General features: G+C 32.2%; 1 protein-coding gene across 1 annotated transcript; it reads left to right on the top strand.

The window, feature by feature from the left end:
* Nucleotides 1–483: 483 nt before the first annotated feature.
* On the top strand, nucleotides 484–19,406 carry LOC139494396 (titin homolog). The gene is made up of 9 exons (XM_071282560.1): nucleotides 484–493; nucleotides 3,443–3,522; nucleotides 3,981–4,052; nucleotides 10,821–10,938; nucleotides 11,765–11,862; nucleotides 13,358–13,429; nucleotides 15,709–15,841; nucleotides 16,827–16,948; nucleotides 19,212–19,406. Exons 1-9 carry the CDS (start codon nucleotides 484–486, stop codon nucleotides 19,365–19,367), a joined length of 861 nt encoding a protein of 286 aa, XP_071138661.1. The 3' UTR covers nucleotides 19,368–19,406.
* The last annotated feature ends 46 nt before the right edge of the window (nucleotides 19,407–19,452 follow it).

Here is a 19,452-nt window from a genome sequence, read left to right as displayed (position 1 = left end):
AAAGATTTTGAACAAGGGTTTTAAGTAGTACCCTGTGTTATGAGACCCTTTCCTTTAGCTTGTATAAATTGAACCTGTAAAATTCGTTCTTGTTTTATGAGACCACTTTACCTTCAATGGTCTCTTAATACAAGTTTCGCCGTATTAATATATAAACTGTAGTTATATTTTTATCTAAATGGCAATTACATATACAATGCCAAAAACAGTTTCAATGTGTCATTTATTGTACTCTTTATAGCTTGTTGTACGGTGTAAGCAAAGGCTCAGCATTGAAGACCGTACTTTGACCAATAATGGTTCTCCTATACAAACTGTGGTTTGTATGAAGAGTTGTCCCAGTGGCACTCATACCACATCTTCTTATATCTATTTAGAAGTCTAGCCAACTGTTTGTAATAGACGACATTGAACCATAATCTTATGTCATCGACTGAGTACATGTAACACTTACCTGATTGATAACAATTACATTCCCCGGATATGGCTAAAAGTAAGTTTTGTATCAATTTTTAAACAATTGCATTATAAAAAATAATAAGTTTAGTACTGTTCCTATTAATTCGTTTAGGACTGCTGCAATTAGTGCAGGGTTGAACGTCTCGATATAAGACGAAATTAACATCCACATTGTATTTAAAAGAATTTCCAGTTGAGAACAGCTGCGGTTAATGTCGGGTTTATTTTATTAAAATTTTATTAATGACATGCACATTGTATTTAAAGATATAATCAACTTAAAACAGCTGAATTATATGAGTGTTCTTTAACACAAAATTTAAAAAATCAGCATGCACATTAATAATAGTGTTAGTCATGTTAAATGGGTGAAATCTTTCTGTATTTGAAAGTTTACATGTTTAGGAATACTTTTGTATGGGGCTTTTCAGTCAACAAATAGGGTCAAACAAAACATGGGGGAATTTCAAAATCATAATTCTAAAATAAACAAGGCATAGAAAGAAAAATACAAACAGACTAAAAATAGTACACAAAACACATAGAAAAATACAAACCAATCAACACAAAACAAAGATATGATTTTCTATTGTAAGCTCCGTTTTTTGCAGTTTTGAGGACAATACACGTGTTTGCTTATTATCATAAGCTGGAGCATTCAATAGACCTTAGTTTTTTGTCTTACTCAATAGTTTCATTACTAAATAATCCGTGAACCAAAACGAATTATGAACAAAGATGACCGTATCAATTATAATACATTGCAGACATACTTGACAGAAACTAACTTTTAAGCAGTTTCGACTGTTAAATGACGACATTATGGAACAAAAATGTCTGTAATGATCTAAACCTTAGGTGTAAACAACAGCTCAATGATACAGAAACCTTGATTGAAGATCAAAACCTATGATGTGCCATATCAACTGATTCAATGCGGATACAGACAAATGTACAGTTCATAATTGCATAATATGCTACCACTATCGGCCAAACTGGAATGAGAGGGCAATGTTCAAATCGTTTTGCCTCTCAATAACGAAGTTTTTTTTCACTTGCTATGTTATTTGCTTTATCATTATATTCCTCTAGAATTAAAAAAAAATCCTTTTTCTTATAAATTTCTAATCAATTTCTTGACAACTTTTTGGCACTCTGCCAATGTTTAATGCCGTATCATCAAACCTTTCTTGTATTTGGTTAAGTATTTTTTTTTAGTAAGCTGGTTTCGTAAACAGATGGACGTTTTATGCTTCATCATTATCGTCATTTTGCTTATATAGTTCTTGTAATTGCACATGCATTCATGTCTGATTGATGCTTTCAGATAACATGACTGATTTGATAATTTTGTTTTAGTTTTCAACCTGATCGTTTGCCTCTGTCTGATACATAGTGTAGTATGTAAGTTATTTACAATGTTATCAAACAATACAGCAATAGTTTTATACGTTTTATGTTTGTTTGTTTTTTTTTGGGGGGGGGGGGCTTTGGTGCACAATACCCTTGAACTTCGTACTTTACTTGACCTTTTTAGCTTAGTTTTATTCGAGCGTCAATTATGAGTCTTTTGTAGGCGAAACCGCGTCTGGCGCAAATACAAAATTTCAAACCTGATTTCTATGAGTTGATTCCCTAGAATTCCTAATATCACATGTATCACTTATTTGTAATTGTTGTGGAGAATGCAGTTGGTTATCATACTTCATCTCCTCCTTTTCATATTCATCAATCTTCTAATGGCATCAAGATGATAAACCCTCCTGTTATCGTTTTCACAAGCATAAAACAAATCCCAAAAGTTTCATTACATATCAATCACAACATGTATGGCACTATAATCAATAACTTTAAACAAATCACAGACACTACTTTCTATATCAAGCACAACATGTATGCCTTATCATCGAGATCTTAATTATAATGTATATTTATACAAACAGGTATCTGTTATTTTGATATCACAAGTTTACAGTTTCTGGGGTAATATATACTTATGAATTACTGGTATACATATATATTCTGCTTAACATGAGGTACATGTAAATAGCTTATATTCCCAAAAAGGCGTTAGTCTGGTCAGACCATGTGATTCTCTAGTGGTTTGCCAATGCAATGAAACACTAACTTACAGTACGTTGTACATTATAACTTACTAGACCTTCGACTTTGTTTTTACAGGTTGTCTATGAAAGCACGAAGTTGTTTAGGTATCAAGAGTAATCCTCAGATTTGACAATTTCCTCTTTGTGATAGCCTAAAGAAAGTTTTACTTTTACTTTCATGCAAATGTTCGTACATACAATGTACAGATATTTAAGGTTGGGGATTACAAGCTTTAGACATAATCACTTCCATGTAATGAATATGTAAAAAGAAAAATCACAAATATACCAAACTCAGAGGACAATTCAAAACAAGAAGTCCCTAATCAAATGGCAAAATTGAATGGACAACAATTGTATGTTCCTAACGTCCCAACTACAATCCCCTTCCCTTTCATGAATGTGACCTACCGAATTAGACTATTTACCGGATTTGTTATAACAATGAGCATTACGCCGGTGCCACATGTGGAGCAGGATCTATTTACCCTTCAGGAGCACCTGAGATCACCTCTAGTTTTTGGTGGGGTCGTGTTGCTTATTCTATAGTTTTCTCTATGTTGTGTCATGTGTTCTATTGTTTGTCTGTTTGTCTTTTTCATTTTTAGCCAAGGCGTTGTCAGTTTATTTTTGACTGATGAGTTTGACTGCCCCTCTCTTGTCATATTCCTGACTTGGTACAAATGTAGAAAATGGTGAATTAGACCTGTAAACAACACTTTTTATTGATATTAAATTGTTTTCAGTTTTAGATGTCGTTAGATGTATTTACTGTGTATGCGAAATAACATAACAAATGTCGTGCACACTAAAAATATGACAGAAATCTACATTGTAAACAATACTTCTATTTACATTAATTTTTTTATCCGTTTTAGATGCAAGAAGATGTTTACAATGTAATAGTGTAACACAACCATTTGATTGTAGTCATGTGTCGGAATGTGGAAGAAACGAGGTAGTTGTCTTTTTCCGTTTTATATTTAGCTGATTTAGCAGATGAAGTTACTGTTTTAATTTGATAGAGCGGGGTTGTTGTTTTTTTTTTTGTCTCCATAAATACGCAAACAAGTTTATATCAATTAAATTTTACTAAAAATAACTATACTTTCATTTTGAGCGCCACTGATGAATAAAGGCAACAGTAGTATACCGCTGTTCGAAATTCATAAATAGTTAGAGAAAAAACAAATCTGAATTACAAACTAAAACTGAAGGAAACGCATCAAATATAAAGAACTACGACACAACAGAAACACAACATTAAAATGTAGCACACACAGAAACGAACTATAGTATCACAATGGCCATTTCCCTGACTTGGTACAGGGCATTTTAGGATAAAAATATTCTGTAGACGAAACGCGCGTCTGGCGTAAAAATTTATAAGCATTGTTCCTTTGATAACTATTTCAGGAATGTTATCTTGAAAAATATGTTACCACTGATGGAATAATATTATACGACGTAGGGTGTAAAACCACGCAGGTAAGTTACTACATTACTTATATATATATTCTGCTCCTATATAAACAGTGTGATATTTTTCTACACCCTGTTGAGTCCGTTTTGTTATCAGTCGATAACATTCGGTTTTTATACATTTCTCAGATTATTCATTACAAAATAAGGAGAAAGATACAAAAAGTACACTAAAAAAGTTGTTCACGTGATGCCAAACAAAATTTGACGAAATGACAAAAATGTTCAAAAAAGAAGAACATAAAAAACTCAGGACTTAGAAACGTTAACTCTTGTTTAAAGTTTAATTAACATTGGCACGACATAATGAGCAAGTTTCAAAAGCAGTATATACTAGCATCAGGCTAAGGACTCAGAAACGTTAACGCTTGTTTAAAGGTTAATTAACATTGGCACGACTTAATGAGCAAGTTTCAAAAGCAGTACTTACTAGTATCAGACTAAGGCCTCAGAAACGTTAACTCTTGTTAAAAGTTTAATTAACATAGGCAGGTGCTCTGATAGGTGAGCAGACCATGCACTAACAGTGTCGACGCTTGTGTTAGTTTCGAAGCTAAAATTATTCATCTTGCGGAATATGTTAATTCTCAAACGTTAAATGTCTAGATATAATCTGAGATATGAGGAATACTTAAATGTGTCCTCTGTTTCGTCGATCTCAAGTTCGTAATATGCTCTCTTGCAATTGGCTGATTCCGTGTCTAATAATAACCACATTCAGCTTGGTATGTCTTGAACTGGGAGGGAAAAGCGCACACCTAATAAACGTAAGAATATCTTTTCCGGTTTCAAGCAAGTATATTTGACCTCCTGATTCAATAACGAGGAATTTAAAAGGAAACCGCATATTAGATTCAAGTTGAAAGTCAAGAATGCATAGATACCTATATAAGTGAGGAGCTATATAATCAAGTCACTTCTTCTAAACCGAGTATTCGTATGTTGTACTGTTATACCACTGTCCCAGGTTAGGGGGAGGGTTGGGATCCCGCTAACATGTTAAACCCCGCCAGATTATTTGTGTACATGCCTGTCCCAAGTCAGGAGCCTGTAATTCAGTGGTTGTCATTTGTTTATGTGTTACATATTTGTTTTTCGTTCATTTTTTTATACAAATAAGGCCGTTAGTTTTCTCGTTTGAATTGTTTTACATTGTCATATCGGGGCCTTTTATAGCGGACTATGCTGTATGGGCTTTGTTCATTGTTGAAGGCCGTCCAGTGACCAATAATTGTTAATGTCTGTGTCATTTTGGTCTCTTTTGGACAGTTGTCTCATTGGCAGTCATACCACATCTTTGTTTTTATATATATTACAATCGTCAACAATATATCAAATTTTTAATATCATTTCAAGCATATAATACCTAAGAAATAATGCATGGCAACCGTAGATTTGTATTCATTTTTACCCTGAGCGTCAGCGTTTACGAATATAAATGCCCAACCCATTATTTCAATTATAATAGGACAAGTTCAGTAATTTTGTTAACCGTGCAAGTCTTATAAATACGATACTGTTTTGGCTGTTGCGTTTTACCAAATTTTGATAATATTAGTTATATTATATATAATTCAATATCTGTTTTAAATCGCATATTCAATAATATATTTTACAAACCTGCTCGTGCATTTTTCATTGTTATTCAACGCAAATTTATTTTGTAAGATACCTGGGACGATCTTATTTCACAAAGGATTTCTATTGTCTACTTATTGTACCTCGAACTTATTTACCCGATGTAGGTCTTTAAGATGAAGTTCAATTCAATAAAAGTTAATCGGGCATGACTAATGAGATACGCCCTCTTAAAATCAGGGGGCCCGAAATAGGATTGGGAAAAACACCCAGCAAAATACCTTAATTTACCATTTCAAGAATTTGTTTGATTCAAAGTGCTTTTGGTTGCTTAAATATCTTCATCAATAATCAGGCGGTATTTTGTGGAAATAAATAACCTGTCCCGAACCGGGAGATGTTGGCTGCAATAGGAATTAATTTATAAAAAAGTCCATATCTCATTTACTTATAGTGCCCATTATTGTTTGTAAATTCATGACGTTTTGTATATGACATTCGTCTATCGTGGAGAAAAAAAAAGAAGGGGGGCTTTATAACTTACGAGTTCGATCATTATTGTTCAAATTTATTCTATTACGGCATACGTTTTACCTCTAGCGAACGCCTTTTTGTAAAAAGTGTCACTCTAAATTTGTAAACATTTGCTTCAGATTGATCCACTTTGAATCTAGTCGTGAATATGCATGACATATTTGCCACCGGACACAAAGGAGCAATAAATTAATCAGCTTCATTTAGTGATTTATAATAATTTGTCCTCAGTTGATTACAGTCTCAAACAGTTTTTCAATTTTTATATATTTAATTTTTATTTACATTTGAATTTTTATGCGTAAATCTTGGCATTTCTTCCATCATTTTTCTCTTTGCATTTTCTCTTTGTTTTTAATATTAAAAAAAAAACGTTGTCGTAGTACACACCAGGGGTTACATTGTACAATTTCCAGCAAAACTATCAGGGGAGGGACTACATCAGAAAAACAATCTTCATTGAGTGGCAATAACTCATATATTGAAGCATACAATGACGGCTCCCTCGTCTAGGTGACAACATTTGCTGTTTGAAGTTTATTTATATCTCAGACTGGTATAATAGTTGTCATAAAAGGGGATAAATGATAAAAAAAAGGTTGACAACAATTTATAAAAAAGATTCAACTTATTTTGAGCGTTTCATTTTTTTTAATATTGTCTTGCTAATCGGTTTTGTTATATTTTTTTTTCATCTACTATTGTTTTAGCAAAAGTCACAAAAATGTTGTTAAAATCAGCCATGCGACTTATAATTATTTAAAAAGATTAAGCTGACTTTTCTTGTTGTTTACACATTTCAATCATTCAACTCGTGTGTAGATCATCTTTTCCTCTAATGTTTTTTTAAGGTTAAGATAGCTTGGAATTCTCACTGCACCAGGCATCTGCTATACATTCCTATTATATTTTGATCGGACAAAGCTGCGTATTTATATAACCAATAAGCCAAACGAACGCATCCATTTAGCAAGGGTATACTGTGGAACGGGAGAGGTCTAGAGATGTAAATATTTCTATACCCAAGCAAATATTGGTTTTGAATAAAAGGAGATAAAGGTATACATTAATGCGACAGCAACCCAAAGACACAGATAAATAAAAATATTTAGAGTCAACATTCGGTCTTTTTTTTTTATAGAACATTCCGTGTACAGAAAAATAAGCTCAAAACCGACCCATGACTAAATAATAGTTATATGGAGTTAATTCAATATTTTCCGTCAAATATTATATATCCGAAAAGGCACATTTGATTTACTATAATTATTTACCGTGAAAGATAATAATCCCAACACTTCACTGTATAATAAAACAGTAAAATAAATAATGATAATGGATGACAACCAGCGGCGAATAAAATTAATATTCAGGACGATTACGTGAAATATAATAAGAGCACTAACCCCGTTTTTTACTAGACTGACAAGCTGAGTCTTTTTTTTTTATCGTGTAAGTTCACAAAATATTTGTTCACAGGGAGAAAAGTCACCCGACCAGGACACCTTTCCGACGCTGAGCCGGCCAGTCTGTGCTCTTACTTTATAATGCCACGTGTTAAGCGTTGAAATAGAATACCAATTTAATTAACGTCTTTGTTTGACCCGTTCGTTGACAAATTTAATGACCTCCCGCTCTCGAGGCGAACGCCCCCACACGAGACCAACCAGGAGAGCGGTAGTGATCGGTAGTACCATGGAAGTATTATATTGACGTCAATATTATACTTCCATGGTAGTACAGAATATCATACCAAGAACTAAAGTACAATACACAATACAGTTTCACAGAATTCTCACAGTTACTAAAGCGAGCAAAAGTATCTAACCTAAATTGGATGCGTGAAATTATATTGTAAACTACACGTAAACATGGATGATCGACTTCAGGGTAGATTTTATGAATCAAATTAAAAACTCTTGCACCTATTGTACGACCTACCTATTGTATTTAAAATTTATGTGTTATAGTCATTAACAGGCATGACATATTTGCTACTGGACTTAAAGCAAACAACAATCAATCAATTTGATTAATACATGTATCTCTGTTACAGTACTAGTACTTGGCACACAAAGACAAGATCTTGTAAAATGCTATAATTTACAATTTTCATTTAAATTTTTATGTTGTTTTCTTTTCTTTTCTTTTTTTTTGGGGGGGGGGGGGTGGGGTCTCTTCAGTTTATCACATAAATGACTGCTTATTCAAAAGTTTTAGATATGTTTTTACTATTGTTCTTATCTAATGTTTAACGAGTTATAACGCATGATTTTTTTTGTCAGGCAAGGATAAAACTAAGAAAGATAACAGTTTTTTCAGGTGTTTTTGTTTCATTAAGACACAAAAATGGAACAACGGACGACTAAATTAAAGTGTTTGTTTTCATATAATATATTGAACTTGCGAATATATATATCTCACCCAACACGTTTTGAACGGGACAGTGAAACCTAGTTCAATACGGTTTTATTCATTGAAGTTTGCATGCATAGTTCTTATTTTAAAAAAACACACACAAATAAAGTAAGATCTATTAATTGATTGGACTGAATAGACAACTCTAATTATTTTGCATTCGCATGTATCTTAATGTAGGAAAATTACAAAATCAGAAACAAAAGGAACATTTACCGGATGAATATTGTGAAGAACCTTATGCATCTAGGACTGTCCGATTAAAAGTTCTTAAACAAGCTGTTTAAAAAGCTAATTGTTGGAAGAGTTTACTTACTGTTTCCTTAGGTCTGATCTTTACGATTCTATTTCATGATTACTGACAGATCAAAAACACCAAGTATATATAGCATGAAGTTGTTGGGCATAATGTGACAGTGCAAAAAGCAGCTTCGTTTATTATTTTGGACTTTAATTTAAAATTCTCAATTTTGATATTTAAGACTTTAATTCTCTGTGTTTTATAATTCATTTTATTTTATAATTTCGTTTCTATTTACATTTCATATCCAGGACTTAAAATCAACATGCTTTGATATGCAATTTAATTCTAAGTTTGGACATTGAGTGACATGTTTCAATCTGTTAGCTAATTAGTGACATTTTACCTTATTCATAATGTATGTTCTTAATTGTCTTAATCAGATAATCATTTAATATTTATTCTTCAAGTTCTAAAAATAGTTTAATCTTTGTCAGTGAACAATATTACTCAAATTAATTGTTATTTGTTATGTCTATACTTGTCATTTCAATTGTGTATAAATACTTGTTTATAATTTTTATAAGCAAGATTTGGACTCAGGACTTTACACTGAACACAGTCCATCTGTAATAAAAGTATTAGTATTCCATGCTTAATTATTGGTTTATTCGTCGCTAGTTCCAGAGTCTCAGAAGTTAGGTTTCACCAGAGTTTCAGTCTCAGAGTTCTCATTGTTATTCACAGCAATTGTTCGTTGTGTGATCAGGTGCATCACACAGTTTCAGTAACAAGAGGCCATTCAGTCAGGCTCTTGTTGCACGACCCTACAAGTCACCCGTGTTTCCCCGGTGACAATAATATGCATTGGTCAGTTATAAATGAGGTCTGTACGGGGGTTTTGATTGCTGATTTATTAAATAAGAAATCGTTATTTTGAAAAGTTGTCTAAAAATATAAATTTACCCCTTAATTTTGTAAAACTATCATTTGGTGTTATTTAGATGCTAATTTGTTTTTATCATAAATAAATAATTATATGATGTAATGCTATTAAATTGGTCCGTTTTCATTTCAATTTGGTAACTGTTAATTGTATATACCAGTCTGAGTACTGTTTAACTATCATTTAAGTTAAACATATTTAGACTCGTCCAGTTCAGGGGAATTAGGTTTCTGCAAGTGCTTTTTATGTACTTTTCATATATTTTTGACAAAAAGGGCTGTTCAAATCCCCGAGCCCTCTCGTCCTTCGGGCTCGGGGATCTGAACACCCCTTTTTGTTCGGAGGCCTTTTAATATCAATATTAACTTGTCATTGAACTTTTACTATTACATAAATTCTTCCAATGTAATTTAATTCGTTCTGAGGCGTACAAGAAGCTTAAAAAACCCGGTATTTAGATTTGATTTGTTGTTTACGGATACATACTTGTAACGTCACCTTCTTTCGTTACTATGCCAAGACAATAACATCATTTTCGCGTTTATTATGCTTTAGAATAAAAATAAATATATTGCATCTGAATCTTAGTCTTCGTAAACTGTGGATTTTGATGTCGAATATTAAGAATATCTGGCAGTATAAACAATGTGGTCTTAACGCGGAACTTCCGTTTTTGTGTATTACAAAGTTTGCGCTTCATAGATATGTTGTGGATATACTGGTTGACGATAGTAGGTCGTCATATAAGAATTTAAGAATATAAGAATTTAAGATACATATTCTAGGACCAAAAGTTGTGTTTGAATATCTGTTTATGATTTTTAAACACAAACAGATATAATTATCATTTTCATTGTTTTAAAGTTTCAATTGGTGTGCACTGAAAACATATAATATTTCTTTCATGCTATTGTGTAGGAGACGGATTCTTTTAAATCATCCCTTTTCATGAATTCGATAATTGTTCGCAAGTAATTTGTTTATGTAAGTTTCTTCCTTTTTTCCCTGCAGACATTTTTTCATTGATAGCCACACGCAGTATATAAAAACTTTTCAGGTATGTACCGCTTCTCATGGGCCATTCGGCAAAAGAAGAAGTATTGGCACCAATATATGTTCTGTTTGTTGCAATGATAAAGACGTATGCAATATCGACGGATACTGTGGTGCTGAAAGTATGTAGTTAGCATTTTCATCAATATGTAATCATGCGTGTAAACATGTGAATTGTTTTCAAATTTTCATCTGTTTGCTTGTTTCTAACAATCGTAGACTTAACTTAAATATCGAAATTTCTATCAGAAAAAAAATAATAACGGTCTTATATACACATAATGTAAGAATAACGCTATATATAAGCCAATAACAAGTCTGCCATAACTGTCCTACATATTGATACAACCCGAACAGCCATTCAGTTTAACAGGAGTTTTACTGCCGGTCGAAAAAAATCACTATATGTCTGTTTGCCACCTTATTTTCAACAAATCAAGCATTGTAGTACATTAACATTATAAAATATCCTGACTACCCGGCGAAATTTAAAAGGATCTAGTTTCGTTTAAGTTTGTGTATATATATATATATATATTTGTCATTACTGTTGCACAAATCTTCAATCTTTTCTATAACTAAAAGACATCAGATGACAAAAACATATATATAAAATTGAGAATGGAAATGGGAAATGTGTCAAAGGGACAACAACCCGACCATAGAACAGACAACATCAGAAGGTCACCATCAGGTCTTCAATGAAGCGAGAAATTCCCGCACCCGGAGGCGTCCTTCAGCTGGCCACGAAACAAATATATATACTAGTTCAGTGATAATGATGTTTTTCTTTCTACTTTTAATTGATTAACAAACTTTCAGTTTGAATTTAAATACATAAAGTTATCTAGTTTAAGTATCAGACTTAAACAATACCATAACCACAAAAAAAACAATATAACGACCGTAATGTTTATTTACAATTGATATATATATATTTTTTTGTAGAGTTTGTACCACCAACAGGTTCAAACCTTTGCTACAAGTGCCACTTAAGTGGTAGACCCGACAGTTGTCATCAGTTGACATTATGTGATCAGCATTCGGTTTGTCATCACTGTTTTTAATTTGATCCAGTTTTTTTTTCAAAACGGATCAAAAGCACTAGTCTAAAATTAGCATGTACCATATATCTTGAAAATAATATATCATTTGTCTTAAATAATCCACTGTTCAAGTGGTTGTTGCTTGCTTAACATACAAGATAATATAGCTCACGGTGGTATTACTAATGTTATTTTAACTGATTGTGTTTTAATTTGCATAAGAACTGTCTATTTGAAGATGTGTGTGAAAAGAATGATTGCCGTTATTATTGAATTCTAATCACATCTCAGTCTCACCAAACACGTTTACAAAAGAACTGAGTGTAAATATGGGACGAATAACTGGACACTTCATTGATGAATTCGTCCCAAAAACCCTGTATATAGATGGACTGGTCTTGATAAGCGAACGTATTTAACCCCGCCCAGTCAAGTCGAATAAATATAGTAATAATTTGAACCAGATAATTATCTGATTGTAACATTTTGTTTTTTTTGGTCCTGAAACTAGGTCAATCCGATAAATATATTATGACATGTTCATCACATTGAAAATAAAAACATATTAACTGCAAGACAGATAATATAAAAAAGAAGATGTGGTATGATTGCCAATGAGACAACTTTCCACAAAAGACCAGAATGACACAGACATTAACAACTATAGGTCACTGTACGGCCTTCAACAATGAGCAAAGCCCATACCGCATAGTCAGCTATAAAAGGCATACACTGTTTCGTAAAAAAACGTAGATTACTTGAATATTTAGCAATTATAGACTTTTGACGAGATGATGATCAATAAGCGCTATATGTGACCCTGATTATTTTGAGCCAGGACAAAGTCCGAGTGTCACTATAATCTTGCAGGTCAATATGTAATGTATTGACTGAGTGAAAGTCCTTAATTTATATATCATATATGTAAATAATCTATGAAAATGGACTTCAATGATCAGTCCATATAAAAAAAAAGAAGATATGGTATGATGGCCAATGAGACAACTCTCAAAAACCGCAGAAATTAACAACTAAATGTCACCGTACTGCCCGTATTTTTAATTTTTGCAAAATCTTTACCATGTTTATAGTGCTATTGAAAATGTCAATAAGCAGAGTTAACTTCTTTTATTGTATACAAAAACACAACAAATATTTTTTTGGTTTAGAGGAAATAAGAATTCAATATTTAACTAATTTCAGCATACTTTCTGCAATCTACGGCGCTTCCGCCATGATTGTTATGTGTGACGTCATGATTGTTATGTGTGACTTCATGAAGATGAACAGCTTATATCCAGAGCTAAATTGCGCAAGATTTTTTAATAATGACTATCAATATACGTATGAATAGAGAACGAAGCGTCCATATACTGCAGAATAGAATCAAGGCTTAGGCTTCAGATACATAAAATATCATTAGTAATACTTGATCGTAATATCAAATGAAACCCGAAGAATGCTATACACCGGAACCATATGATCTTTATTACAGGTCTGCTCGCTTCAACAAGTAACTAATTATCTTGGGCATATTCGATGGGAACATGGTTGTGTTAAACAAGCGGTAAGTGCATATGAATTAATGCAATTATCTTCTAGTCAGTATCGGTTTGCTTATAGTAAGTAAAAAAAAGAAATATATTAACAAAAACGACAGAATAAAAATCTCTAAAACAAAAACCTATTGTCTTTAGTCATATTACACTGTATCTTTAATCAATCTTCCAAATTTGTGAGTATTTTTTATACATCATTTTGATCTTTGTCATATTTCTCACAATAGTTGTAATATAAACCCAAATTTCTGTTAACTGATACTGAAACTGAATATATGTTGGCTGTTGCCTCAAAAGTTTTGCTCTAAAATATTTTGTGTTCACACGAACTTAAAACTTAGTACACATGTTTATCATAAGATCAAAGACATAACTTGTGTGCTAAATTAATTTTTTTACTAAGATTTCACAATTCACTGATGATAGGGATGATTTTTCATTTCCTATCGTTAATTATCCGTTTTTAGATGGTGACGTTCCCTTGTCACCATCTTACGGTGTTTATATATCTCAACTTGTACGATTCGATCGTGTATGTATTTATGACATCAAACTCGGACTTCTCTTGAACTGAATTTTAATGTGCGTATTGTTATGCGTTTACTTTTCTACATTGGTTAGAGGTATAGGGGGAGGGTTGAGATCTCACAAACATGTTTAACCCCGCCGCATTTTTGCGCCTGTCCCAAGTCAGGAGCCTCTGGCCTTTGTTAGTCTTGTATTATTTTAATTTTAGTTTCTTGTGTACAATTTGGAAATTAGTATGGCGTTCATTATCACTGGACTAGTATATATTTGTTTAGGGGCCAGTTGAAGGACGCCTCCGGGTGCGGGAGTTTCTCGCTACATTGAAGACCTGTTGGTGACCCTCTGCTGTTGTTTTTTGTTTGGTCGGGTTGTTGTCTCTTTGGCACATTCCCCATTTCCATTCTCAATTTTATTAGTTGTCCGTTCAGAACTTTAAGAGAAGCATGCCCTAATAAAAAGAGTTCAATAAAAAAACAATACTGTCTGACTGAATGAAGTTTATTTTTCTTGTCAGATTTTATCAAAATATATATTGCAGCTAAAGGAGTAGGTCCGGTAAGGGCCTCAATTTTCAAGTTCATCAACCGAAAGGTTTTGCACACTTTTTAAACAATTAAGTGTCTATTTCAGCTGTTACAAATAATTCAAGTGAAAGATTTTAACTAAGTTATTTATTAAAAACGCTCCGATTCAAGCTTAAATCTGAAAAAATTATCAAATATGCCAACAAATGTCATCCTCAACCTTTATAAATGTTATGTTTTATCAACATATACAAGTTACATTGAATATTTAGAAAGAGCAAAAATGCAGCCACTTCCATTTAAGACGGAAACCGTCTACAAATTTAACTACAATGCCAGAATTGTAAAGATTTCAGTAATATTTAATGTAGCATGACTCAATGATATTAGTACCCGATATCTGTGCATTGTATTGTCTAAAATAGCCCATATTCATGCAGCAAAAGTCTTCTTGTTTCAAATAAATAGCTAAAAACTTATATTCTAACAATTTTTTTAAACTACTATAATTTGGAACCAAAAAGGGGTCTTACTGGACCCACTCCTTTAAAAATCGATTTCAATCTAATGACTTGTGTTTTTTTATTAAATTTTCCCCCATTATATCACGATTACTATAAAAACAAAAACAAAACAAGCCTACATTTCGTCTAGTTTGTTTTATATACTTTACAATAAGGTATAAATAAGCTATATCTTATAAGACTTCATAAATTATCCCTTATCAGTAATGTTTACAGGATCAAAGTATTAGTAGACCTGTACTACAAGCACTCTCGCACCTTTATTTCTTGTCAGAACATTACGGAATTAAAATGAACGTGTATATCATAAAGACAATACCGTACCTTGACCTATAATAATTTACTTTTATGAATTGTTACTTGGGTGTAGAGCTGTATCATTGTCACTCATACCACATCATCCTATATCTAAGTACTTAGATGAATTTGATATTTAGTAACAATCAATTATTTTGTACAGGAGTGACGTCTCTTTTATGTAATATTTATACTTGAAATTTAATTGTAAACGACATCATGCCCTAGATTTTTTAAAGGGTGAATATGAATATTTCTAAACAAAACCCCAAAATAATATGACAAAGTATGTATACCTTGCTTAAAAAATGTACTTCGTGTACTCACTTAATCCTGGACAATTTGTATCCAGTGAATAGCAATGTATCCTCAATATGTGTCTGTACAATATTTGATGGCTATTTTAAATTTCAGGTATGTAGTAGTTTGTCTAATCATGGAGGTTGTTCTTACTGTTGTGACTCTCAACTATGCAATTACAACTGTTCAAAAACACATTCAGTAATCACTTCACCATCTCTATCGTCGACCACTACTGCAATACAACGTAGGTATCTAAGTCCGAGCCGCCATTTTGTTAAAGAATTTTTTTTACCTTTTTAGATTTGAGCGACACTAATTGGTCTTTTGTAGACGAAACGCGCGTCTGGCGTAAATGCAAAGTTCAATCCTGGTATCTATAATGAGTTTATTTCTTACATGAAATTAAAATTGATAATATAAGCCACATGAACATAACCTAAAACACAATAAGCTGAAAATTTTGAGATGTTAAGGACCTCCTTTTCCAGGTATAGAATTGTTCTAAATGGATGGAAAAGGCTGACTCAGACGTAAACCGTATCTCAAATAAAAAAAAAAGTTTTAGTGGGTGACCTTTTATGAGCTATAGCAGTCTTAATAGCAAAAGACAAATTGGAGTTATAGATCAAAATATTTAACCCTATTTTTTCGTAAGATTAAGTATTCTGAAAATCTGACAAAAATCTCTAAACCTGAACTTAGTAAATGTTTGTAAGTAACTTCTTTTTCAATGTATAAAATACTATATACGAATTTTTCTTTCTAGTCGTTCAATTACACAATAAAAAAAAAAAAATGTAAATAAATTATTTTAATAAAAATCATTTCAAAATTATTCGTATAGGCATTGTAAGCTCTAATACCACCATATCGGGTGGTCAAAAAGAACATACGGGAAATAAGAACATATAATAAAAAAACCTACTAAACTCATTTTACGAGAAATAACTAGGCATGACGAACAAAGGAAACAAAACGAAATCAAGAAGTTTATTATTGAATTTTGACTAACGAAAAACTAAGATAAATTGAGTGATACGAAATTATATTACTGAAGTTAGGCAATATAAAGCATTGTGGCTGCACTATAGTAAAAACAGAGGAACGTAGACATATCTTGCGTCATAGATTTTAGAGAAAGGTGAGATACAGTTCGTTGATTTTATACATTAGGGAATCTAATTTTAATATTCTCACATGTTTTTTTTTTGTTTTCTTTTACATTTTAGAAACACCCCCAATTGTTACACAAACTGTAATACGACCAGCAAATATCAAATATGGCAATACTGTTACGGTCCAATGCCTTGTCACAGGAAATCCTACCCCAACCATAGATTTCTTAGTTAGGGTAAATAGTTTTGTATATCTTCTCAATAACAAAAAGTGTAACTAACAATGAATATTTGAATAATGTTAACACATTATTTGCTTTGTTAAGGGAGGGGGAGAACAGACATATCTTTGCATCGGAACTAAACACATTTATTCTAAAAACAGTTGTTGGCATGACACGGGTTATGTTCTTCTCATATATGTTATGATGGTATGATACTAAACCCCTAACGGGAAGGATTGTGCCTGATGTTCATATGATGAAATCATAATCTTTCAGTCAGTTTAATTGAAGTCTGGAGCTGGCATGTCAGTTAACTGCTAGTAGTCTGTTGTTATTTATGTATTATTGTCATTTTGTTTATTTTCTTTGGTTACATCTTCTGACATCAGACTCGGACTTCTGTTCAACTGAATTTTAATGTGCGTATTGTTATGCGTTTACTTTTCTACATTGGTTAGAGGTATAGGGGAGGGTTGAGATCTCATAAACATGTTTAACCCCGCCGCATTTTTGCGCCTGTCCCAAGTCAGGAGCCTCTGGCCTTTGTTAGTCTTGTATTATTTTAATTTTAGTTTCTTGTGTACAATTTGGAAATTAGTATGGCGTTCATTATCACTGGACTAGAATATATTTGTTCAGGGGCCAGCTGAAGGACGCCTCCGGGTGCGGGAATGTCTCGCTACATTGAAGACCTGTTGGTGACCCTCTGCTGTTGTTTTTTATTTGGTCGGGTTGTTGTCTCTTTGACACATTCCCCATTTCCATTCTCAATTTTATATATCATTAAAACGCGGGTTTTGATTTAATTTTGAGGATTTGAACCAATATGCTATTAGTTATTAAGTTCTAATGAAACGAGTGCATATCCATTTAGTAAGTGTTTAATTAATTATTCTGTCATTAAACTTCGATCGTCTTTATGTAACTTTTAATTCAAACTTATTATCAACATATTTCCAGCTTATTTCAAAAGTGCACTATAAAATAAGTCTGATGATTTTTTTAGGAAATATACACATGATACATTAAGGGTAATAGAGGTTTCAAAATAACTCATAAACAATTATTAGAGAATTACAATTTTTACTGAGTATGAGGAAAAGGGATCTTCAAAAAATATTATATACCTACATGGAGTTATTTTCTCTCAGAACGACATGTCAATCTTTTGAAGAATCAACACGGATGATGTTTCCATGAATAAAGGCAACAGTAGTATACCGATGTTCAAAACTCATAAATCGATAGAATAAAACAAATCCGGGTCACAAACCAAAACCGAGGGAGACGCATTAAATATAAGAGAATGACGTCACTATTTAAAATTTACTTCAAGGCATGCAAACTTCAATTTACTTGAATATTAAATTCGTATGATATCTATAGTGTGTTGTTGTTGTCAATTAAAGGTTCCCATTATAATTTTCCATATTTCGTAGATTTAAGACAAAATCAAGCCCATCATTATGATTATTGGACTGAAGTACCGCACATCTTTAATTCCGTAACAAATAATGTATTTTTTTTTTTTTTTTTAATTTATGGATACAACAATGTGACAAAATGGGATATAAAGATAATAATGCAAACAGTTTCATTACACGTTAACTAAACCATATGTGACACATGACATATGTGTAAATTTTGATCATCTAATTTACTCCTTTTGAATTGGAAAGCATACTTTGGCCTATCAATATTTGTATTAGTGTGACATGTAAATGTATAACGAATTCGTGCTCTCTCCATTCTATTTGTTAACAAATTCATTTATCTTTTACCTATCTAATGATTTATGATTCAATATCCAATTCTTCTATAGAAAAACAACCTCACACTTTAAAATGGGGAGGCAATATACTATGTATTCTTAATTTTGAGTTTTATACATAAAAGAAAGTTGTATTGCCGGACAATAGAGAGAAAACGATTACTCTGAATTGATGGTTGTGATAAAATTTGTTTTTATTTTAAGTCATATATGACTTAAAATTATTTTTTTTGGTCATTATTTTGTTTGATATCTATGATAAAAGGAATACGTTTTATGATTTGAAAGTGACTTATAGACCCATTCGGTCGGATGTATTTTATTGAGTATGTAATGTATTCGTACTTTACTGAACTGTTATTACACATGTCACCACGAAGAAAATTTACTGACTTACTTTTTGTATGAGACATAATGATCAGTTTATGTATAATAACTTGAAATTATTAAATCCGTTCGAGTACTATAATACTATTATAGTAAGTTTATATAATATATTTGCAGGGTAGACGATTGGGTCCTAATGTGAAAGTAGATCCCACTACACATGTACTCACTATATCGAACTTTCTGCCTTATAACGACGGAGATTACAGGTGTATCGCTGCAAACTTATTGGGTGATGTTCATAAAGATTTCCACATACAAGCACAACCGTAATTGAATTGGTTGTATGAAAATAAATTGATATGATACGTAGTAACTTTTTGAAATGGTTAGCATTCTTCGTTTGTTATTATCTTCT

Source organism: Mytilus edulis, chromosome 11 (genome assembly GCF_963676685.1).
Source record: "Mytilus edulis chromosome 11, xbMytEdul2.2, whole genome shotgun sequence".
NCBI classification, from domain to species: Eukaryota; Metazoa; Mollusca; class Bivalvia; order Mytilida; family Mytilidae; genus Mytilus; species Mytilus edulis.
The sequence above is the reverse complement of the archived record's forward strand: the minus strand, read 5'-3'. Positions and strand labels throughout refer to the sequence as shown.